General features: G+C 35.9%; 1 protein-coding gene and 1 long non-coding RNA gene across 4 annotated transcripts in view; both read right to left on the reverse strand.

Moving 5' to 3' along the window:
• Window positions 1-25,941, reverse strand: part of LOC136030057 (uncharacterized) — a 210,676-nt gene that overhangs the window by 97,966 nt on the left and 86,769 nt on the right. The gene's annotated exons all lie outside the window — the stretch shown is intronic.
• Window positions 1-25,941, reverse strand: part of LOC136030045 (protein AF-10-like) — a 56,021-nt gene that overhangs the window by 16,090 nt on the left and 13,990 nt on the right. Inside the window, exons 4-7 of one of the 3 annotated variants that reach the window (XM_065708665.1) lie at window positions 16,802-16,999; window positions 14,609-14,761; window positions 6,696-7,381; window positions 2,773-2,998 (exon numbers count right to left, since the gene is read on the reverse strand). In XM_065708665.1, the coding sequence (XP_065564737.1) occupies window positions 2,773-2,998; window positions 6,696-7,381; window positions 14,609-14,761; window positions 16,802-16,999 (1,263 nt within the window). Of the gene's footprint in view, window positions 1-2,772; window positions 2,999-6,695; window positions 7,382-14,608; window positions 14,801-16,801; window positions 17,000-25,941 lie in introns of all 3 variants that reach the window. The other 2 variants (XM_065708664.1, XM_065708666.1) reach the window with 2 other exon arrangements.

The following is a 25,941-nucleotide window of genomic DNA, read 5'->3' on the forward strand; positions in this document are numbered from 1 at the left end:
AGTCTCCTAATTGAATCTTATCTCAAGGAGAGAAAACAAATATTGGATGCGAATGGCTACATTTCAGATGAGGAAAACCTATCTAATGCTGTCAGGGTTCCTCAGGGGGTCCATACTCGGACCACTGTTACTTCTTATCTATATAAACAATCTCTCTCTAAGCCTAACATGCCATTAAAGTGTTATAGATCTCAGTTTACTGTTTGCTGATGATACAGCCAACTCTATCTGCGACATAGATCATCAATCTGTAAACCAAATCTCGAATTATCACTGAGAAAGATGCTTCACTGGTTCCATTGTAACAAATTGGTTGTCAACACCTCAAAGACTCTTTTTATGTTTTTTTCAAGAACTTCTACTGCAGTATTAACGTTACAAGGGGTTGAAGTCATATTTGGAGGCCGAGTAACAAAAATAAATCCAGTGCAAACAACTCGGTATCTTGGTATCATTGTGGACCAAAATTTAAGCTGGAAAGCTCATAGCACTAGCCTAAGGCTTAAGTTAGGAAGAAACGTAGGTGTAATCCATTGGCTTAAATTTTTTCTTCCTTTTGTGCTTTAAAATCAATCTATTTTTCTCTTGTTCATTCGTATATTAATTATTGTTCGATTATTTATTTGAGAACGTTTCAATCACATATTTCTCCTATTGTGAAGTTACAAAATAAAGGAATAAAAATCCTTAAGATGTTATTTCATTCCCCAGTTTCTCTTCCTAGTAAAATATATACAGTAAATAACTGTATATTTACAGTAAAATAACTGTAAAGACTCCAACTAAGAGTCTTTACAGTTATTTTAATATTATTCTGGTTAGAAAAATTTTAGCTTTTCAATGTATACTTTTCCGTGTCCGTTATCTAAAGGATCTTCAACCAGATTGTTTTAAATCATTTTTTCCAGGCCCTCCCTCAGTCCGACCATATAATACTCGTTGTCCTTTAAGTAAACTTCCTGTGCCTTTCACTGTCTGCGAACGGTTAAGATTTTCACCTAAAAATGTGATTACAAATTATTGGAACACATATGAATCTTTTTTTGATCAGAGTCTATCAATATTAACATTGAAAACTAAAACCAAAGCTCTACTAATTAGTAAATATTAATTTGTGAGTAGCTCCCGGCCTCTCAGCTACAAGATAAACAATGACAATAATTTTAATAAATATTTTTTGGCACTTATTTTTTGGTGTGAGATAGAATGAGAAGTGTGATGACATCCGTTTCTTCTGGGTTTGTTTGTTTATACCGTTTGTATTGTCTCCCGGCTTTCGAGCCAGTCTCCCTGCCGGGGATGTTATTTGAATAGTTTTAAATATGTATAGTTAAAGAATAATAAAGAACTTGAACTTGAACTTTTTTAAGTAATCGAAAAATTGGAGGGCAACTAGGCCTCTTCCCCCACCCCTTTTTATCAAAATCATCCGATGAAAACTAAGAGAAACCAGTTTTTTTTTTAACTGAAAGTAAGTAGCGACATTAAAACTTAAAACGAATAGAAATTACTGCGTGCATGAAAGTGGCTGTTCCCTTCTCAACACCCCGCTCTTTACGCTAAAGTTTAAGTAGAATTGAGAGAAAGAGCCCATCTTCAGCGTAAAAAGCAGGGCATTGAGAAGGGAACAGCCACTTTCATACACGGAGTAATTTCTGTTCGTTTGAATGTCGCTCCTTTAAATAGTTAAAAAAAAACTTTTTTTTTTTAATATATATATATATATATATATATATATATATATATATACCCCAACTAGCTATTGGGGTGGCGCTTCGCCCCCCCAAGCCCCCCCGCGCGCGTAAGTCGTTACGCGCCATATTAGTTACACGCCATTGTAGTTATACCTCATGATTCTAATGATTGCCCTTAAACTTTGTTGATAGTGATTGCTAATCGACCATTCCCTGTGTCCCCGTCGTCATTTATATATCCCCCGTGCCCCCTGGCGTCCCCGTTGTAGTTGTGTCCCTGTGTCCCGGTCGTCATTTGTGTCCCGGTCTGTATAAACATTCGTTTTTGAATTGGTATATTATGAAATAAATTTTTGTGTTTTCCCCTTTTTTTGTTTTTAGTTTTTGTTTGGTTTTTACTTTTTTTTTAGTTTTTTTTCTTTTTAGTTTTTTTTGTAGTTTTACCTTTTTAGTTTTTTTTTTTAGTTTTTTTTTAGTTTTGGTTTTCTCCTTTTTTTCTTTTTTAGTTTTTTAGCTTTTTTATTAGTTTTTAGGTTTTTTTTCTTTTTATTTTTTGTAGTTTTTACCTTTTTTTTAACTTATGTCCTGGTCGTCATTTATACTCCCTGTGTCCCGGTCGCTTTCTCTGTGAGTGTCCCGATCGTCATTTATATTCCCTATGTCCCGGTCGTCATTTGTGTCCCGATGTCCCGGTCTGTAATTTCGTCAGTTGAAAACATGACGTCAGTCGACACACGAACATGACATCACTCGACAGACCCACACACAGACAACTTACTTTTATATATATAGAAGATATATATATCCAATGACGAAAAATCAGAAACCAAATGAAGGAAACCTACAAATCAATATGAAAATCAGACACATTTTGATCAAACAGCAAACTGAAAGGACGATGCCAAGTATATAGGATTCATAGCTCAAGGACTGTTCTATGTTGATTTAGCCACCTTTTAGTCTTCTGGTTAAGCCTACTCAATGATATAACCACTAGATTAACATAACACGAGGACAACTGGAGATATGCCTTTTATGCTTAGTAGGCTCTAATGTATGGCATAATAAAAAAACTCACTTTTCCTGGAAGAGGTACACCAACTAGTGGAGCCCCAACAGGGGCTGTGACGCCATTAGGAACAGGAGCGGACGAGGTAGTACCGGTCGAAATTAGCTCCTCTTCATTTCTTCTATCAACATCGTCTTTAAGACTATCCATCATCAGCTGACTGAATTTATTGCTCGAATTCAGGTGGTTTCCAAGCATATGAGGAGCAGTATGAAGGCCATTTGTCAGCGAATCGCTAAAAGATAAAATAAACGGTAAACTATGAAACGTTTTTTTTATCGTAACCTTTAACTGTCTTTGTACCATACGATGGTAATTAGTTTTAATGGCCCTATCCCCATAAAACATTGACACACTGAAAAATCACACAATGTGTTCAGGTTAAATCCCATGGGGATTTGTGATTATGGTATCACTGTACGATTCTATCATAAACAATTTCCGAGACTACACTGGTTGGGCATGAGAAAGAAGAATAAAGGATAACAACGAAAGTTGAGGAATTCACAGCCAGTGAAAAAAGAAGAAAAATACAACTATTGACTTCCGTTCGGCCTTCCTCAATGCAAAAGAAAGAATGAAACGTCGATAAAAGTCAAAGGAACAATACAAAAGACAGACCCGAAAGAACATGTAATAGACAGATAGGGATCCTTTTCTATTATGTTTTGCACTTTTTAAAATTTTTCTTTTCATATTGCCGCTTGGACTTTTATATCTATTTTATTCTTTTATGTACACTGAGGACTGCTTAATGGAAGTCTCGGCCAAACAATTAGCATCTTTCTGCTTTTTAGCTGGTTGTGAATAATCTTGTTTTGTTACGATGTAATTAATTTTAAGCGAGGTAACCTTTAAACGTATCCTACGATTTCATAGCTACAAGTAGTTTTAAAGAAGCATTTATAAATGACGAGACTGTATGTTACACAATGGTTAAAATATGTTTTAAATTAAATCGAGTTCCACTTCTCTGCAGCTCATTTACTTATTGAGCTATGAGCTTCTCCAAGGAGAGCAATAGAAGTGCTACAAGTCATTTTAGATTTATACTTGATACATCCAATAAAACTATAGTGACAGCTTATAAAACGCTTTCTCACAGAAAAAAAGGGGTAATTCCTTTATTTATAATTAATCTGTTAATTAATTCAGCAAATTGTGGAAAATCCAAGAAATTATAAGCTTTTATTATCTAATATAATTTTCAGTTGAAATTTATATATAATTGCCTTCTTAACAGAGACAGAGCTTCAAGAGAGCCGTAGGTTTGAGGGTGGGAGGGGGTGCAAGGGACAAGATGTCTCCAGAAAAAGTAGTTTTAGTAGGACTGGGTTAACTTGGACAAAATTCAGAAAACGTGTAAAAGACCTCTATGGTCACATCCTGGGAGTCAGCAAGCGGATATAAAGGCTTCGTCTTTGTAACAAAAGATTTTTTTTTTTTAACTGATCTTTTTAAAAATCAGCAATAAATCAAGCTTAATAAACCAAGTAGTAATTAGGGGATTTTTTATGTGATTAGACCCTATATTTACATTTAACGAACCAATTAAAATACCCTAGTCGCTAATAAAAAGGTATTTCTTCGTTGGAACAAAAGCACAAGTCTTTATTTTCTAATTAATCCTTAGGTTCATCAGTCAAGTATGGATTGTAAAAGATTATATCTGTTCAAAAGGAAAACTAAATACTTGGTTCCATTATTTGACAAACTTTTAAGTTAAGAGTTTATGTTTGCCTTCTTCACAAGTGTTTGGGTTTGAGAGTGTCTGCACAAATGAAGTGTTTTGTTGGGGATATAAATGCTATAGCATCAAATAATGTCTATAAGTTTTTCTTCCTTTTTTTAGATCTTTAAAACCAACCAAAAAAAGACAATATCATTGCAAGTGTATAGACCCACGGCCAAACCGCTAATGGAACGAATACATGTTAATGCAGTCGCTTATATAGTCCCCTCCCCCTCTGTCAGAAAGTTTCTCCAAAGATGGACTGTCAAAAACACGAACATACACATTAATACAACAATTTTTTAGCTGAGAAAAGCAATCTTTGATCTAGTCCTACGTGGAGACCCTATCCCCTTCCCGAAATAAAGAGATGAAGAAGCATTTAGGTATTCGGGAATTGTTTGGACAGGGAAAGAGTTTTAAGACCAATTTTAGCTGAGAGTTTCTCTCATTTTCACATATGTGTGCATGAAAGCATAAAGATAAATTTAGGAAGTTTCGAACTAAAATTAAACTCAGAAAACAACTCCAGCTTTGTGTTCTTGTGTTCAAAAACTTACGACACTAATGTCAATTCTATGCAAAAAACTGTTTGAATTAATCATAGTATAGGAATTGGAGAATAGTTGGAAAATTCAATCAATTAGAGATCAACAGTAAATTACACTGAAAGAATAATACACTTGTATCATTGGATTCACTAGTTCAAGCTGTTTCAACTGACTGAGCCAAAATATTGATTATTACTGTCATTATTGTTATAGGAGAACTTAGCACCTTTATCCGAGATTGAGGAAACGAAGTCCCATTCTTTACCCCCCTTCCCAAAAAAGAATAATGATACTACTCGGATTTTTTCTTAGAAAATAATCTAAACTTGCTTAAAAAGCATGAAAATTTTCTTATTTATATGACGCATTTTAACGTACTGAATTATAACAGAATTGTCATTTTGCGTTGCAATATTAATAAAACATAGGGCTGAAGATAGAAAGCATACCAAAAACTTGCCAAGGAAGCATAAACCTTAGTAGAAGATCAATGATGCGAAATATCAAACAGATTGCAGAAGAAAATCAAAAGGAACAAAAGTACTGTTTGTTTTGCTGATCACACAACAAAAATGCATCAACAAATGCATCAACAACAAACATCCAAAATAAAGCAGCCAAAAAACCCAACAAAGTCCACAGATCAACCAAGGGTGGGCCACGTCGTTATTAATAGACAAACGTCCAACAAAACGGGATATAAAATTTCAGCAAGAGAAAAAGTTTACAAACAGAAAACATGAAAAATAGACACTAAACAAAAAAAGGAAATATAAAAGTGTTTACAGAGATACAACTGTATCTATTAAGAGAGGCAAGGTGAAAATACCAACTTTTGTTGGGTCCTAGTGATGGTAAAGGATAAATTTTGAAGGCAACATTTTAACTACGAAATGGAACCTCCATTTGAACAGCCGTCATTTCGCAAAATGACGACTTATTCAATGTCTCTCGTTAAATTCTGTAGGAGCGTAGTGTAGTCGTTTGTTTACTTATTCTATTATTCATGTGACATTGTACTATTCAGAGAGTAACGGTAGCTTATAAGGGTGGAAATTGGTGCTAGTGTCGGCAAAAACCACCAATGCCATCTAGCACTAGATGACACTTGGCATTCTTTTTTAAAACTTTGTAATCAATTTTCTGTCAGGAGCTGACACTAGACACTTATTAATCCACTAATTATACTAGGTACACAAATTAAAATAATTAGTCTTATTATTACAGTAGAAAATGCCACGTGTCACCAAATGCTAGATGACGTTGGGGACTTTTGTCGACACTAGGGTATCTGTCTGCTAAACTCATTTTTAAGTAATGGAAACTTTATTAACACATAGATTGCATCTCCAATTTGTACTGCCAACACAAATAAAACACCCATTGGAAAAGAGAAGGGGCGAATGTTTAAGATGTAATAGCATTCATCACAAAACCTGAGCACAAAAGCGCTTGATAATTGAAGAGTAGGGGGAGGGTGGCCTCATAGGTTCTTATAATTCCTGTACATTTTTAAGAATAATATTTTACTCTTTAAAGTTTAAAGCAAAACACATTCTGTATTTTCTTTTTTTATTTAAAGCCCATTAGAGGTATGCTACTAGTCTGCAAGATTTTACAGGCCCTATAATATAGAGCATGTGACAGACCTTTGTTTATCTGATATAAGCTTCTTCTTCTTCTTTGCATTAGATTCAGTGTCACTTCCACTGGAATGCTCAGAGTCATAATTGCTTCCATTAACAGGTGATGTTGCCTTTGAGCTTTTTGGAGGTCTTCCCCTCTTCTTAGACTCCTTCTTACTCGGTGAATCGTCGACCTCTCGCAATTTACCATGCTTTTCAGACACTTTTGTCACATGAACCATTCCAGCAGTACTTATAATTAAAGGAGACACTGTTCTTACTGTCTGAGGCACTTGGAGTAAATTATTGTTACTTTCTGAGCTTACCTCTTCATTGGCACTACCGGTAATAAGCTCTGTTGGGGTTGGAGCACGCTTCTTTCGATTTTTATTCTCTTTCTTCTTAGCTTCATTCTCTATTTCTTTAATAGCCTCTCGCAGCACATCTCTCTCCTGCTCCGGCTCAGTTTTAACTTCAATAGTTTCACCTGAATTACTAACAACTGGTCCAGAATGATCAGAAGTCACATTATTAATGACAATATTTAATGGTGCATCACTGTTTTCCTCACCTCCAGCCTCTGGTATTGGTATCCAGCCTCCAGGTATTGGAGGCTTTTCTTCAGGAGGTGATAAGTCGGAGACACTAACTGAGGCACTAGAACTAGGTTCAACTATTACGCTAGATGAAATGAGATCCCCAGATGAACTCTGTAAAGAAGAAGAAAAAAAATTAAAAGATGAAATTATGAACTGAAGATTAACAAATAATTAATTCGTACACTAAATTATTCAACGGAATTGAAAAATAAAATCTAAACCGCTGCGCAAAATATAGGGTACCATGTTCACACCTAGCATTATAGTTAAGTAAAAATATGAAATGAAACTGAACAAAAACCATTAAAAAAAAAAAGACCTCAGAAAGCAATAAAACACGCCTAAAAAACTTTACAAGAGACAAGAATTTCGTTTAGTGCATGAGGATAACTGATAACTATACACCTGACGAATGGCCCGTAAACATGGTCACTGTAGTTGAATTGCCCCTCCAGACCCCAGTCTGCTAGTCCAACCCCCCGCTGGAACTTATTTTATTAAAAAATTTTGTTAAGCTAGAATAAGTCTGCATACTTCAAGCATCCAGAGAAAAGGGTCAGTTTTCTTTAGTATATCTTTGCCTTTATAGTACTATATGGATAGTTTTTCAGTTTTTCACTGTCATTTTCTCTTAATTTGGAAAAATCCAACTTTGCCCCTCCCCCCAGGATTTTGATGAAATTACGCCACTGTTTCAGATCTTGTGTAGACAGTTACAAACTTGACATTTCTAAGACAGTGTTTTACTTGCCGATGAGTTGCAGAAAGGTCAGGAAACTATCAACATTTTTAGTAAAAAGAAAAACCCTCAAATTTACATTGCCTGGGCAACATAAAGCGTTTCAGCAGGCTTCGATTGACTAAGCTGATTTTTTTCTTCACCATTGATTAAACTTCATTTAAAAAATTTTAAAGTGATATCCTAACATAAATTTTCTTTGTTCAAGAACAATTATGACAAGCTCCTTAAAGCCGATATCAAAATAGGTATGCTTAAAATCGACTTTATTCACTATTTCTAGACACTCAAACTTAACGATTTATACAAGCCAGTTATTTGTTAATTTGACCCCAAAACATTAACCTATCATTTATTTGTGATACATTTGATGGTAATAGTTATCTGGTTCCGTAAACGAATTTTTGCAAGCCTCACCCGTATATCAGACCATTAATAAGTATTTATCAAAGCCATGTAGTCCCTCTCCTCCGTTTTTGGACGTACGGTACGAGTTTGCTTACAACTCACTGTCTGTGAGGAAGATGAAATAGATGTTTCTCAGCCTCAATGCATAATAAGATTCAACAACCGGTAAATTGAACGGCAAATTTTTAGTTTTCATTCAGTGACCATCTAAAAAGCGGATTAAATATATGTGACTGAAAATGTGAAGTACATAATTCAGTATTCATTTATTTTGACTTCTGAAGTATATATCCTGCCAAATTTGTCGAGAAGTTAACTATTTTTGGATTCTTCTGAGAGTTTCACTGGGAATTTCTGTGAGCCGTGGCATTATTAACGGTGACCTAGCTAACTGCACGCATTGAGTCAGCGTGGATAAAATAATTGACTCTTAACAGGTACGCACTTCTATTTTAAGAAGCTAGTAAGTGCGATAAAGATGACGGAATCAATAGAAGTCCAGCTACAGATTTTAAAGAAATTAAGAAACATGTCAATGGAGCATAAAAAAACTTGATCTTCTGTGCGAAAAGGTAGAAAAATTATCAGTGGAACTTTCTTCAATTTCGGAATCTGTGAATAAAAAATTTTGTGAAATGGAAAAAAAATCCGAAAAAAGGCGGAAGTGGTGAGCTGAAAATGGAAGTTGTAAAGAATAAAAAGATAATGGATTTGAGGCGGATCAAAAAAGGTGCAACGTGATACTCTACAATTTTGATCCAAAGATAAGGGGTTCTAGTCTAAAAGAGTCCATTCTTAGATGCTTGAATGAAACTGTAAGAGGCACCAGGTTTATGCAGAGGGATAGCAAAGATGTTTATCGTTTACTTCAAACCAGAAAGTCAGACCAGTCGTAATTAAATTTAGGGTCTGTACAACAATTCCTATTTACTTCTGCTGCACTTTTCAAAAGGTTTCATTTGTCAGTAGTCCAATATTATACTTCAGATTTGTTGATGCGCAATAAGTTGATACCAATTTTGGAAGCCGCACACACAGAAGGCTATTTACATGCAAAGATGAGAGGCGTGAGACTTTTCTTGGGGAACAAGATTTTTGCATACTATAGTGATTTGAGTAAAGCGAAAGAAATGGATCAAGAACAAGGAAAGGTTATAGCAGCAAAGGAAATAAGAACCCATATTAATCAGAGTTTAGACTTAAATCATAATATGCACAGGGACAATGAAGTAATGGACACTGCAAGTTTAACTCAGTAAAGAAGGACCGAGATCAGTCACGCATGGGACAGTTATCTATGTTCAACCAGAAAACGTCCGCATGATGAGATGGCTAGCTCCCATAATAATTTTAATGAACCTGGGACATCAACATTAAAATAAGTACATCGTGCAAATCAGATTACAGGTTACTTCGTGTGAGAGAAGCGGATCGGAAAATTCTGTTGCTAGTTCTAAGAGTTTTGGAAGTGCTGTTTCAGTATTTATTGTAGAAGAGGGGGGGGGCGGACTGCTTTTGTTGGTGGGTAGTATCATACCCCCATTAGCCAAGAAACTGTGGTGGATTTAGCTCAGCAGAGTGTGAGATAGAGCAAAATAAATAGTGAGAACACTAGACCTTTAGAGTAGGATGAAGGCGCAAGACACGAAACCAAATGGGTAAAACCCTAAAATGATATAAACATAATAGATAAAAATATTAGTAAATTGAATAAATTTTTCCAAACTTAACGAGTTCAGGGTACGCGAACGGGTTTGAAAATTAATGTAAGATATACTAAGTCGCTAAGACTATGAATAAGTGAAGGTGAAAAGGTAATTTTGGTGTAAAGAAGAGGTGAGGAGCGTTCATAGCTGTTTTGACCTCAGACAGACTGGTGCTAAGGTGAGTTGTTAGCAGTAGTACTATCATGTTTATACTGGCAGTAGAAAAAGAAAAAAACACCTAATTATGAATTCTCGAAGCATACAATAGAGCAAAAAAATTTGAAACCAAACAAAGCATTCGACCTTATCTAACACAAGACTGCATAAACTAATCTGAAAGAAATGGGAGCTAAAACACAGATACTACTATCAGTAAGAGAATTTTTACAAGGGAGACGGCAATTAGTTTACCCTTTGTTTGTAGAAGATACCTGCTCTGAGTGGTCAGAATTAACCTGTGGATGCCCCCAAGGAACGAAATTAGCTGCTCTTGTATTTCTTGCCGTATCAACCCTATCCTTGCAGAATTTGAAGAGCGTTTCAAGTTTGTTGATGACTTATCTGCACTTCTCAAATATATAGTAGAAAATGCAGTGACAAAGCAGCAGTATGACCCGACTTTCTTCACAGACTTCATCAACCAGTGTAAGTCGAATAGTCTACAAGTGAATGAACAGAAATCAAAAGTTTTACGATTTAATCCACTCAAGCGAGATATCACTATCCCAGATGCTCTGTTTCCAATTGTTTCCTCTGCAACAATCCTAGGCGTAACATTTACAAGTGACTGCTCGTTTAAGCTGCATGTAGACAATATTGTGCACAAGGGTCACTATTCAATCCAGAGTTTAACAAGTATGCGCAGGTTAGGCTTCTCTGATTGTCAGCTCCTCCTGGCGCATACAACCTACATCAGGCCTTTCCTCGAGTATTGCTGTCCTGTTTGGGGTCCCCAAACTCAGAACATAGCTTACATGACAGATGAACTAGAGCATGTCCAAAAATGCGCTACTAGAATAATACTAGGACCCAGGTTCAGCAGCTACGAAAGTGCCCTTGAGTTCTTGAATTTGCCCACCTTATTCGACCGAAGACAAGAGCTGATAATGAAATTTGGGAAATCACTATTAACAAACAAGAAGCACCGATCCATACTTCCACCATCCGCATCAATCAGCAGATATACTAGGCATTAAAACAAACTAGAACCAGTCAAGTGCCGTACGAACAGATTCGCAAACTCCTTTGTACCATATTTTGTAAGAGCATTTAAAAAGTGTTAATTGTAATTTTGTTATTGTAAAAATAGCATAATTTAGCGTTCATTTTTGAGTGTTACGATAGCTATTTAAATAAACGAATACGAATAATTTGATTTTTATAGCGATTATTTTTTTCATCTGCTAATTTCTGATAGCGATGAAGAAAGATGGCGGGTGGCCTCCCGAAATATTCGTTTTTTTTCGTCTCTTATTTTAGTTGGTCTTTAGAAGATCCATTCTCGATCTTTATTTCTTCAAATTTCTTTTGCTGAATTATTATTCTAGGAATTTGACAAACATCAAAGAATAAAATCGACGTATCTTGAATAGTAAACAAGAGCTCATATGGCACTTGTGACGAGGTCGGAAGAGCCAATCATACGGCATGAGCTCTAGCAAAATTCTAAGAATTAATAGACAGATTTAAATGGAAAATCAGAGGGTTAATGCCGGTTGGGGTTTAAAATAAGAGCTCTGAGACACGAGGTCCTTCTAAACATCAAAATTCATTAAGAACCGATCCCCCACTCGTAAATAAAAATACTTCATTATTTCTAATTTTTCCAGTCACTTCAGCCCTCCAGCTGGTCGAATTGGAGAAAAAAACTATATCAAGTCAATCTGTGCAGTCCCTGACACGCCTACCAATTTTCATCGTCCTGGCCCGTCCAGAAGCACCAAATCTGCCTAAGCACTGGATCCCCTAACTCCCCCAAAGAGAGCAGATCCAGTCCAGTTACGTCAATCAAGTATCTACGACATTTGCTTATTCTACCCACCAAGTTTCATCCCGATCTCTCCATTCTAAGCACTTTCCAAGATTTCCGTTTTCCCCCTCCAACTTCCCCCAATGTTACCAGATCTGGTCGGGATTTAAAATAAGAGATCTGAGACATGAGTTCCTTCTAGACATCAAATTTCATTAAGATATGTTCACCCATTCTTCAGTTAAAATACCTCATTTTTTTGGAATTTTTCCTCTCCCTTCAGCCCCCCAGCTCGTCGAATTGGGGATCACGACTTTATCAAAACAATTAAATAAAAAAACGAGTTTTTTTAAATGAAAGTAAGGAGCGACATTAAAACTTAAAAGGAACAGAAAATTACTCCGCATATAAAAAGGGGTTTTCCTCCTCAACACCCCGCTCTTTACGCTAAAGTTTGACTCTTTCTCTTTTCTACTTACTACTTTTTAAAACAGTAAGAAACTTTAGCGTAAAGAACAGGGGGTTCAGGATGAAAAGCCCCTTTCATATGCGAAGTAATTTCTGTTCGTTTTAAGTTTTAATGTTGCCCCTTACTGATCTTAGCTCTCCGCACATAAATGATTAAAATAAATTGCATATTAATTAATTGAAATTAATCAGAAGATTTTGACAAAAAGGGAGTGAGAGAGGAGGCGTAGTTCCCCTCCAATTTTTATTACTTAAAAAGGCAACTAGAACTTTTAATTTTTTACAAAACGATTTCAAATTATACGTAACTTACGAATTAACTTACGTAACGAACTTCTATATTCGTATGTTTTTTTTTGCATATATGAAGGGGTTCAGCCCTCGTCAATACCTCACTCTTTACACTAAAGCTTAAATATCCCAATTCCTTAAGAATGACCTCTAGATCACAAAGGCCGTAGAATAAATAGTTGAAATTACTAAGAATACTTTAGCTTAAAGAATGAGGTATTACGAGGAGGTAGCCCCTCATATGCGTAATAATTTTTGTTCGTATTAAGTTTTAATGCTGCTCCTTACTTTCAGTAGAAAAAAAACTTTTCATATTTATTTTTTTCATTGTTTTTTTCAAATAATGCTAGAAAATCCCACGGCCCCTTCATTGAAATTCTCTTCCCCTATGGAAATATCCTCCCACGCAGCCCCTTCCTTCAACTTCCTCTTAAACAAAAAAATCCCCCTGAAAACGTCTGTACACTTCCCAGTAAGCATAACTATATGTAAACACAGGTCAAAGTTTGTAACTAGCAGCCCCTCCCACAGGGACTGCGGGGGAGTAAGTAGTCCCTGAAGACATTGTTATTAGGTTTTTCGACTATGATGAATAAAATGGCTATCTCAGAATTTTGATTCGGTGACTTTGGGGAAAAAATTAGCATGGGAGGGGGCCTAGGTGCCCTCCAATTTTTGCGGTCACTTAAAAAGGGCACTAGAACTTTTAATTTCCATTAGAATGAGCCCTCTCGCGACATTCTAGGACCACTCAGTCGATAAGATCACCCCTGGAAAAAAAAACAAACAAACAAATAAACACGCATCCGTGATCTGTCTTCTGGCAAAAAATGCGAAATTCCACATTTTTGCAGATAGGCGCTGGAAACTTCCACAATAAGGTTCTCTAATACGTTGAAACTGATGGTGTGATTTTCGTTAAGATAGTATGACTTTTAGGGGGTGTTTCACCCAATTTTCTAAAATGAGGCAAATTTTCTCAGGCTCGTAACTTTTGATGGGTATAATCGATCTTGATGAAACTTCTATATTTAAAATCAGCATTAAACTGCAATTCTTTTAACATAACTATTGGTACCAAAATTCCATTTTTTTGAGTTTCGGTTACTATTGAGCCAGGTCGCTCCTTACTACAGTTCGTTACCACAAACTGTTTGATATCAAATTCAGCTACTTGAGGCACATGAAAATCCTAGAGCCAAAATCCTGAGAAGATGCCGTAGCTCTGCCGAATTTTTTTTTCAAGAACGCGACAAATATCAAAAGAATGAATTCGGTATGTCTTAAAAAAGTAAAAAAAAGAGCGAAACAAAATTTGATTACTTGAAGCATTAGATATTCCTAGTGCAAAGCATTCTGAAGACGTACCAAAGCTTAATTGAATTATTTTTTTTTAAGAATGCAATAAATACCAAATGAAGTAGACTATGTATGTCATAATAGTAAAAAAAAAAAAAAAAACTAAGAACTTGCATTCCTTAGATCTCTTTTTCCATGCAACGCAACACAAAATAGAATTAAAAGACTTCTCCAGGACATCGCCATAAATATTTAAGAATAAAGTAGGTAGGCGCTGTCTTTGCAGTAAAAAAGCAAACGAATTGTATTCCTTTTAGGTTTTTTTTTTTAAACAAGGCTACCCAAAACCAAAAACTACCCCTAAAATGTTGTCTTAAATACGACTATTGCTATGAGTATTCATTGCAGAAGCATTGAACTAAACCCACATTTTTATCAATTATTTTACATTTACTTACTTTTCCAAGGCTGCTACTACTCCCTACGCTCCCTGCCGATGAGGGTCTTTTGATACTTTTTCTCTTCTTATCTTTTACTACCGTCAAACCAAATTGTGTCGGACTCCCTTTCCCTGGTGACGATTCAGGACTTGAAGATCTATGAAGTACAGGCTTAAAAGGAGGTATAAATTTTACATTGTGGCTTCGTTTCTAGAAAAAGCAAAAAAAAAGGAATAAAACATTTATTTTACGAAAAAAAAGAAAAAAGCATACTATTTTGGGAAAAAGATTCAAATAAGTGACCCATAATATTTAGCACCCACATAATGATGAATGTCTATGCTATTCTTTGCGGAAATTCTCAAAGCTCCCGGACCGATAATGACTGCCAGAATGTCTAAGCACAATACACTGCTAGAACTTCCATAGTGGCAAGTGATGCCAACATTTGAAAGCATTTAGAATAAGATTGGGTATGTGTTCTCCACCACCTCGGTTCTAAACAACAAACAGGAACATTAAAAATTGAATAAAATCACTTTTTCATGAAGCTAACCCGAGACATCGGCATTGTTACAGCAGCAAACTTTCACCCTTAATCTTACTTCAGATGGAGGTCTTATTTCAGAGTTGCATTGTTCCTTCAATTAATTACAGGATGTACAGACTAGTGTAGGATGAGTATAAAACAGAGTAATAACGATTGAAATTTTTTTTTTAAACTACAACTAAATAGAAGAATAATTAGGAAAAATGAAATGGTTTAATGGAGATTATGGTAGCGTATAATCAAATAAATTCCACAGAGGAAAGCAACTTAGAAACATCACCTTACTTTACAAAATTGGAAAATGTCTGCAACAGTATGCATATCACGCGAGATTACAAGTGTTTCCTTTTTCAAGGCTGCTATTACCCCTACTGATGAGGGTCTTTTGATACTTTCCTTCTTTTGCAGCCGTCATATGTGAGGGTTGTATTATTACAACCGTCTTACAAAGGCTGTACTATCACAAAATTGACATTAGCTATTAACAGGCACCACATTGTGGGGTTACAAAATCGGTAGCTGAGGTCATTGTTCCTCCAGATTACTTTGGTTTCCAATCAGATTCTTTTTTTTTTTTTTATTATTATTATTATTTTTTTTTGTGACCAAGGGGTTGACTTTGAAACACTAAAAAGTTTTTTTCTTCTCCTTCTTTGGGAGGAGGGGGAGAAGATGGATTCAAAATATTTCTTCTGGTCTTCACTAGACTTAACACACAGTGATTTTCGTTCTTCTATATTCATCTTCTTCTATAATCTCCTTAGCTAGTCTAAGTATTAAATCAGTCAATAACTTTTTGTTATTTAATTGCTCAAATGTCTCCCATTTAAGCAATCTCTCATTATTTAATTAAAAAGTATATCACGAGCAATTTAGAATAGTCTTGATTAGGTGTCCACCACTACTTGAACCCCAATTAATTCGAGAAATCAAACAACACAACAGCAGCATATCTCATCAGCGTACATCTCCAATCCAAATGACATCCATATCTAGTTCCAATTGACAGTCTTGTTTCAGAACTGCCCTATCCCTTCAATTAAATATAGGATATACAAACAAGTCGAAGCATTGAAATGTGTAATTAATAACATTGTAGTAGGGTATGGGTTTCTAGTGCTGTCAAAAACACTATTAGCAAACACTATTAGAAATGCCAAACCTTCAGACTCGCATTCATGGAGTCGTTTTTTTTATGTTGATTTGTTGATAGATAAGAACCTGAAGTCATTTTGTTTAATGATGCTGCGATCGGAACAAATCTCACAAAAATCTTTTTGACGGCTTGTATTTCGTTGCAGAGGCCCCGAAATAGCCGCAATGTATCTTCTCCTGTGACTTCCTCTGACCTAAAATCCCATTTGTTTAGTTCTTATTTTTGCTTCTAAGTTTTTTCTTGCATCCTTCTAATATAGTTGCTGGGACGTTCTAAGAGTCCGAAAGCTTAGTTTAGTACCATCGAGATGAAGTGTCTTCGTGACCACCATTCTTCGTTCTTCCTGAGGGTCAATGCTAAGAAGTTGTCTTGTGGATGTGTTGATCTATCATCTGTGACTCCATGCCCAAGCTTTCCAATTAATATTGACGGACAAAAATTTGTCAATTGAAGTTGACTTGTGATTTTAATGGAAATCGAATTTAAAAAAAAAAACAAGATTTACCACTTTTGACAGGTGATGATTACAATATCCGTTGTACTTCACATTATCACCATGATTACCGGCTTCCTCACATAACAAACCTTCCATCTGTCCACAGGTTACGTGAAAACTTCTATTGCAACCACTCCGATTGCATTGCATGCATGCACCAGATTGAGCTTTAGCCTCTCTGCCTGTAGATTCACATATATAACATTTCTGGAACAAAAGATATTGTGTAAGTCTAAAAAAAAAGAATCTTCCAATAGAACTGAGGAAGAACTAGAAAATTAGACAACTTTCCCTAATTCAGAGTGGTAACACATGTTCTTGGCGGCCCTCTCTCTCTGTCTTCTGACATATGTATATTTTTATGTTTGCAGCATGAAGCAGGTGATATATTAGAATCTTAGCATCTCAAGAACTAAAATAGGTTAGTCTAATGAAACATACAGACTGAATTTGATAACATAGTTATAATTTATTCGCAAGTCACGATTTTAGTATTAACTCTTAAAATTTGTTTTCATAAATTTACTTATAACAGACAAGATTTATTTACGTGTTTTTTTGTGGGGGAGGGGACAAATTGAAAAAAAAATACAACATTGTTTTTTTTTAAACATCAATATCAGAAACATACGACAATCTAGAGATTTTAGAAAGGGGAGGGGTAGAGTTGAATCCTTTCCCCATTTACATGCTTGTTTACATTTGGATGGTAATTTGACTTAGGCATCAAAGAGAAGATTAAAGAAAAGCTGTTATTAAAAAATGTGAGTGCCAGAAAAAATTTGCTTCTATTCTTGAACATGCTGCTAAAGTTTACGTTAAGACCCTTCCTAAGCAATTCAAATTCTTTTTCTGTTTAAAACTAAAGAATCCAAATTTTACAACAAAAAGGCTGTTAAAACTATACATAAAACAATACGCGCTGAAATTCATATCAATTCATATTACGAATTCAGAAATGCAAAGATTTTCAAAAAATTTCAGATGTTTGTGAAGAAGTTAGGTGGTGCATGTTCAATTCTTAGTGGATCAAGGAATTTTTTTATTGTATAACTGATGTTTTATTGTATAACTGATGTTTTATTGTATAACTGATGTTTTATTGTATAACTGATGTTTTATTGTATAACTGATGTTTTATTGTATAACTGATGTTTTATTGTATAACTGATGTTTTATTGTATAACTGATGTTTTATTGTATAACTGATGTTTTATTGTAAACTGATGATCAAGGAATCAAGAATTTTTAGGGGGACTGTGGGTGTATCAAGAAGACATTTTGTAGACTTTGTTTTTTGTTGTTTATGGCATGGGAAGGGTCTTTCAAACACTCAAACTTTTCCACCCAAGGTTTCCTCGGGAAAACTATGAAGGTTTTAGCACAAAATTCTGCCAGAGTTCTTTACGGTGATAGTGAAGTCTCATTTGAGGCATGAAATATGTTTATCTTAAATTTCCTCTGTGGTATTCCGTATGTTGTGCCATCGCTTGTTGGATCACTTCCAGTCCACTGACGATCTGAACGCATCCACACAAAATTGTGTTTAACACAATGCTCCTGCTGTGCATGGGATAGAAGTTTTACTTGGCTTTATTTATGCTTAAATACCAGCATAAATTATTATGTCACAACCTTTCAGAAAAATGTGCTCTACAACCATTAACTAGAACAGCATTCCAGGTTGGAAGTCTTCATGCTCCAAGTCAGCAAATTTTTTTTATTTGTCTATTTGTCATGTTGAACCAGGATATTATAATAGTTTAACAAGTGATTTAAGAGCTGAGGAAATGCAACTAGCTTTAGGAGATATTCGAAATTTAAGTATTCTCCTGAGAGTGTTTTCTTTCTTCTTTTTTTTGGCGGGGGAAGGGTGCTTTGCAGCGATCGATTAATTGGCTCTTGTTTTTTTTTTTTTGGGGGGGGGGAGAAGTAGAGCGACTTTCTTCTCTTTCAAATCATTAATTTTCAATCATTTATTTATTTTATATTGTAATCATCTTTTTACTCATTATTTCTTATTATTTTTTACTCTTTTTGATGTTACCTGCCTAGTTGCAAGTGAATCGAAAACTTTGGTTATTTTTGTAAGGGTGTTTTCACTTCACAAGTTTTACCTGTGGCGATTGTTGTAATTATTTGATTTAAATAAAACACTATTTGTTCTTTTATGAATGATAACGTAATCTAAGTAGTGGGTAGAACTTAAAAAAGAGAAAAAAGAACAATTCAGTGCATGAAGTTACATAAAAATCGTTACACAAATTTTATGAGCAAAACCTTTGTTTATCTAACTGATCAGATATTCAATGGAAAACATAGATATGTACCGAGGTACAATCCAAAGAGGAAATTGTTGCAGGATATTTCCTGTAACAGGATACCATGTAGCCACAATGAGCTCAAACATACTTGCATATAGGGTGAAAAAGTGGGTTGGATATCTATCATCCTGTAGTTGGTCCTTGGGGCCCCTTTCCGTTTTGTTAGAAGGGTGTCATGGCAATGAAGTAACTATTTCAGGAATAATGCCAAGAAATTCATAATATTGATCCTGACTCTTGCCCAAATGTTGTGTACTATATTTTTGATATATTTTTGTCAATTAGAGTACTTAGAGCCTTTATAGCCCCCCCCCCCCCACCGATCTCTTTAACAAAAATCAACCAGTTCTTTTAAAAGCCTTATATATAAATGTTGAAAAATCTGAATTAAATATTCAAATTACCTCTTAAGATAAAAGTTTTCCAATCAAATATCAAACTATATGAGGATCATGACAATTTGCTCAGAACATCTCTGCAAGAAAAATTGAATCAGCAAAGAAAAAGTATGACGAATTGCGTATAGGAGTTCTGATAGGTTCTTTCGTGTAAAATTCCCCCTTGTTAGTTTATCCCTGGAAATTTCCTTGTCCATGGAAAATTCTAACCATGGAAGGTCCCCCTGCAAAAAATTCCTCCTCCTCGAAAAATGCCTGTTTAATTACAAATAGAAAAAATACTTATAATCAATAGGCAAAATTTATAAGTTAAACTCCTTTCCCCAGGTTTTGGGGGTTTATGTTATCTCCAGAGGCAAAGTTGTTTGATCTATTGGCTATGGTGAACAAAATGAATATCTCAAAATCCGGATCGGGCGACTTCAGGCAAAAAGGGTGTGGGAGGGATGCTAGTCTCCCTCCAGTATTTTGGGTCACTTTAAAAGGTCACTAGAACTTTTTTTTCGTTCGAACGAGCCCTTTCCCAATATTCTTTGGTCATTGGTTTGATACGATCAGCAAGGCAAAAAAGGAATAAATCTGTGGTTTTTCTTGAAAAAAAAAGATCTAAATTCCATATTTTTGCAGATGAGAGGTTGAAATTTTTACAGTAGGGTTCCATGATATGCTGGATCTGTTGGTGCCTTTTTTCTTTAAGATTCCTTGACTTTTTCCGGTTTTTGACCCCTTTCTTGAAAATCGCGCAAATTTTCTCTGGCTCGTATGTTTTGATGGGAATATTAAACTGAATGAATCTGATATATTTAGAATCAGCATAAAATGCCAATAATCTGTTACATGAGGAAGGTCTCTAAGCCTAAATGCATTTTATACAGCCAAGCCCTTTCAGAGGTCCTCAGCAAAATTTGAAAATCTCTTTCACTATACGCATTTTGAGTTCGAGAACAGGCTATACCAACTTATGGATACATGTATGTATGGTGTGTATCAGCATGTATGAGTTAATGGATTATATACATCATTGTTCTTCTTCTCGGCCATTTCTGAAACAATTTTCTGTGTTGAACCTTTTCTGCAGGACGTCCACTGGTAGATAGTAAAAAAAAGCCAACAATAGTCAAACATTTTCAAATATCATTTTCGATATTGATATTTATGTTTTGATGTTTGATATCAATATTTCCTCCGATATATCGATATTGAATATCGCCCAACACTAATTACTACTATGGTGATAACATTATTCAATCTTCAATGGAAAGGCTTCACGCTTGGAGAGATTACTCCTATTATGGTTTTGTTAGAACATTGTATCCATTGAACCTGAATTTTTCCGGATAAGCTTAATGAAGAACAGGAAACACCTCCTGTACACCTCCTCTGTATGTCTTACATATTAGGAGGCCTTCTACTCTAAAACCTCTACTTTTTATGCTAAGCTTTTGACACATTTTAGACTTTTATCAACCTTTATGTAGGGAATTAGTTGAACTTTAGTATTTAGAGCAGGTGTTAACAGGAGAAGGTAACCCAAACCCCGTATATTATTGGGTTACCTTCTCCTGTTAACACCTGCTCTAAATACTAAAGTTCAACTAATTCCCTACATAAAGGTTGATAAAAGCCTAAAATGTGTCAAAAGCTTAGCATAAAAAGTAGAGGTTTTAGAGTAGAAGGCCTCCTAATATGTAAGACATACAGAGGAGGTGTACAGGAGGTGTTTCCTGTTCTTCATTAAGCTTATCCGGAAAAATTCAGGTTCAATGGATACAATGTTCTAACAAAACCATAATAGGAGTAATCTCTCCAAGCGTGAAGCCTTTCCACTGAAGATTGAATAATGTTATCACCATAGTAGTAATTAGTGTTGGGCGATATTCAATATCGATATATCGGAGGAAATATTGATATCAAACATCAAAACATAAATATCAATATCGAAAATGATATTTGAAAATGTTTGACTATTGTTGGCTTTTTTTTACTATCTACCAGTGGACGTCCTGCAGAAAAGGTTCAACACAGAAAATTGTTTCAGAAATGGCCGAGAAGAAGAACAATGATGTATATAATCCATTAACTCATACATGCTGATACACACCATACATACATGTATCCATAAGTTGGTATAGCCTGTTCTCGAACTCAAAATGCGTATAGTGAAAGAGATTTTCAAATTTTGCTGAGGACCTCTGAAAGGGCTTGGCTGTATAAAATGCATTTAGGCTTAGAGACCTTCCTCATATAACAGATTATTGGCATTTTATGCTGATTCTAAATATATCAGATTCATTCAGTTTAATATTCCCATCAAAACATACGAGCCAGAGAAAATTTGCGCGATTTTCAAGAAAGGGGTCAAAAACCGGAAAAAGTCAAGGAATCTTAAAGAAAAAAGGCACCAACAGATCCAGCATATCATGGAACCCTACTGTAAAAATTTCAACCCCTCATCTGCAAAAATATGGAATTTAGATCTTTTTTTTTCAAGAAAAACCACAGATTTATTCCTTTTTTGCCTTGCTGATCGTATCAAACCAATGACCAAAGAATATTGGGAAAGGGCTCGTTCGAACGAAAAAAAAGTTCTAGTGACCTTTTAAAGTGACCCAAAATACTGGAGGGAGACTAGCATCCCTCCCACACCCTTTTTGCCTAAAGTCGCCCGATCCGGATTTTGAGATATTCATTTTGTTCACCATAGCCAATAGATCAAACAACTTTGCCTCTGGAGATAACATAAACCCCCAAAACCTGGGGAAAGGAGTTTAACTTATAAATTTTGCCTATTGATTATAAGTATTTTTTCTATTTGTAATTAAACAGGCATTTTTCGAGGAGGAGGAATTTTTTGCAGGGGGACCTTCCATGGTTAGAATTTTCCATGGACAAGGAAATTTCCAGGGATAAACTAACAAGGGGGAATTTTACACGAAAGAACCTATCAGAACTCCTATACGCATTTCGTCATACTTTTTCTTTGCTGATTCAATTTTTCTTGCAGAGATGTTCTGAGCAAATTGTCATGATCCTCATATAGTTTGATATTTGATTGGAAAACTTTTATCTTAAGAGGTAATTTGAATATTTTATTCAGATTTTCCAACATTTATATATAAGGCTTTTAAAAGAACTGGTTGATTTTTGTTAAAGAGATCGGTGGGGGGGGGGGGGCTATAAAGGCTCTAAGTACTCTAATTGACAAAAATATATCAAAAATATAGTACACAACATTTGGGCAAGAGTCAGGATCAATATTATGAATTTCTTGGCATTATTCCTGAAATAGTTACTTCATTGCCATGACACCCTTCTAACAAAACCCCTATCTCTTAAGGATGAGCCTGAGTGTGCATATGTGCATGAACATGTTAGAAAACAGGTTAAAGGGAGGCAGAATACTCCTTTGAATATCAGTATGTAGTCTTTAGTAAGTATATATATATATATATATATATATATATATATATATATATATATATATATATATATATATATATATATATATATATATATATATATTTATATATATATATATATATATATATATATATATATATATATATATATATATATATATATATATATATATATATATATATAGGGGTAAGTGGTATATGCAGGGACGGGGTATAAGGTGGGACACGGTACTTATCTGCCATCTAACTTTCTTTAGAAAATCCAATAAAGCCACCTAGTATAGTTCATTCAATGGCGGACATGACAGTTCTATCATTTTGGTAAGTTGCTATTTTCGTTTTTGAGAAAATCGACTTCAAAGTTTCGGCTATACCCCCCAAAAATATTTGGGCAATAGTTTTTTGTGCTTTATTTTGTAACGGTTTGCAGAAATTGTGTGTGTAAGATAGCAAACGAAAACTAAAAAATCAGGCCACGTCGTGTGGTCATCTGGTGGAAAAATATGCAACAGTAAAAAAAATCGGACACAATTTGCAAGTAGAGGCCGCATGGTATATACTGGGACAAGGACAAGTGGTATGTAGTGGGACATGTCCCAGTATATACCACATGAATTCTTACAGTTCAGTCTTACAGTTCAGTCATTGCGTCTTTTCTTATCTGTTTTTACTTGTATCTTAATGATAAAAATAGCTTATACATCTTTTTTTTATCAGATTTGACATCAGAATAGAAGAAAATGCCACAATTTCCAAGAGCTAAGTGGGAGGAATATTCTAATTTGGTTGCTGAAAAGAAAGTTGACCAGCATTTCATGATTAAAGCAGCTATTGTAGACCTAGAGGCTGGCTTACCAATTAGGGCAGTGGCGGAGACACACGGAGTGTCACGTTCAGCCCTTCACAGACACTACCAAAAGTATTCAAAACTCAGTGATGACGAAAAAGCGAATTACAGTGGTGCTCAAAAGTTCGGATTTGCTACTATTTTTACGCCTGAAGAAGAGGCATCGCTCTCTCAATACCTGCTGCAAGCGAGCAGAATGTGTTATGGTTTGACCAGTCGAAACACCAGAACCCTTGCTTACAACTACGCCGTTGCAAACAACAAGACTGTCCCAGACAGCTGGATAAACTCTAAAGAAGCCGGTATAGACTGGTTAGCTGGATTTCGGGCTCGAAACCCAGAGCTTTCGCTTAGAAAGCAAGAGGCAACAAGTTTGGGGCGTGCCACAAGCTTTAACAAGCACAATGTACAGGAGTTTTTCTCCAGCTTGCAGTCAGTTTTGAAGAAAACTCCATTTACAGCAAGCGACATATTCAACTGTGATGAAACCTCAGTCACCACTGTTCATGTTCCTCCAAAGGTTTTTGCCGAGAAGGGTAGAAAAATAGTGGGCAAAGTAACCTCAGCTGAGCGTGGCGTGCTTGTGACTATGGTTGGAACCATCTCTGCCAGCGCGCAGTACCTTCCCCCCTACCTTATATTCCCACGCAAGAAATTTCAGCCTCACATGCTGAATGGTGCTCCTGCTAACTCTGCTGGAGGAGCCTCGCCTTCCGGATGGGTAAACCAAGAACTGTTTCTGGAATATCTCAAACATTTCAAGACTTACTCGCATGCTTCCCCTGAAAGCCCGAAGCTTCTGATAATGGACAACCACGAGTCCTACATCTGTTCTGCAGTTGTGCAGTTTGCAGAAGAGTCTGGTATCACTTTACTAACAATACCACCTCACTGCAGCCATAGGTTGCAGCCATTGGACATTTGCGTGTATTTTCCCTTCAAATGCCAATACAACAAGGCTATGTACAACTGGATGCTGTCCAACCCAGGGAAGACCGTGACGATATACGAGATTGCATCTCTTGTTGGCCAAAGCCTTCCCGTATCTTTCACGCCAAACAACATAATGAGGCGATTCGAGAAGACAGGGATATGGAATTACAATCCAGACATCTTTACAGAAAATGATTTTCTAACCTCTGCTGTAACTGACAGACCTGCACCTGATGCTTTGGATCGAGTTGAACCTGGAAACAACCTGGCCGAAACCCCAAGTACAAGTGGGCCTGAACAATCCTCTACACCCGTTTCAGTTCCTGTGACGCCAGAACAAGTTCGGCCATACCCTAAAGCCAAGCCGCGTGTACTGAGTGGCAGAGGCAGGAAGAAAGGCTCTACAAAGATTCTTACTGACACTCCTGTGAAAAGACAGATTGAAGAACAAGAAGCCGAAAGAAAAGATAAGAAAGCACGGGGTGACAGGGCTAGAGGAAAAGTTGGGACTGATGGAAGAGCTGGAAAAGCAAAAAAAGACCAGACGACAAAAAGCTATTTTTGGATTCAGAAGGAAGTGATGATGAAAAAATGATTCTTGATGATGATAGCGATAACTCGATGAAACTAGGTGAATCGGAAGATGAAAGTGAAAAAGAGGAAGAGATCTTTGACAGTGTCTCTACAGGAGATTTTGTTAAAGTTGTTTAGGAAGGAGAGTATTTTCCTGGGTCTGTCCAAGAGAAAAACGAGAACAGTGTCAGAGTGAGTGTCATGTACATGGCCGTTCTAAGAAAGTGGAAGTGGCCGGACCGAGAAGACTCAATATTTTATCCAAGGGAAGAAATTTTGAAAAAGTTGTCGCCTCCTACCCCAGCACCCGGTACAGCTTCCAGAGCAGCGTCATACTTCGTGTTTGCTGACTGGTAGTCTAGTCTTGTGCCTAAGATATTTTTACTTTTGAAGTCGAATTTTTAATGTAGTTTTTATACGATGAATGGTCAGAGTTTTCTACCAATACATGAATCTTTTTACTATGTCTCAGAGTATACCACCCCGTGTCCCAAGATATACCACCCCCAGTACTTAGTGGGACAAATGGTATAAGCAGGGACACCCTCCTTTTTTCTTCTAGCTATACAATGGTACAAAGCAGGGACACCCTCCTTTTTTCTTCTAGCTATACAAGAAAAATCTGGAAAAGTCACAGTTTATGCAGCAGTTCCAG

The sequence above is a fragment of the Artemia franciscana genome, chromosome 8, assembly GCF_032884065.1.
Source record: "Artemia franciscana chromosome 8, ASM3288406v1, whole genome shotgun sequence".
In the NCBI taxonomy this organism is placed as follows: domain Eukaryota; kingdom Metazoa; phylum Arthropoda; class Branchiopoda; order Anostraca; family Artemiidae; genus Artemia; species Artemia franciscana.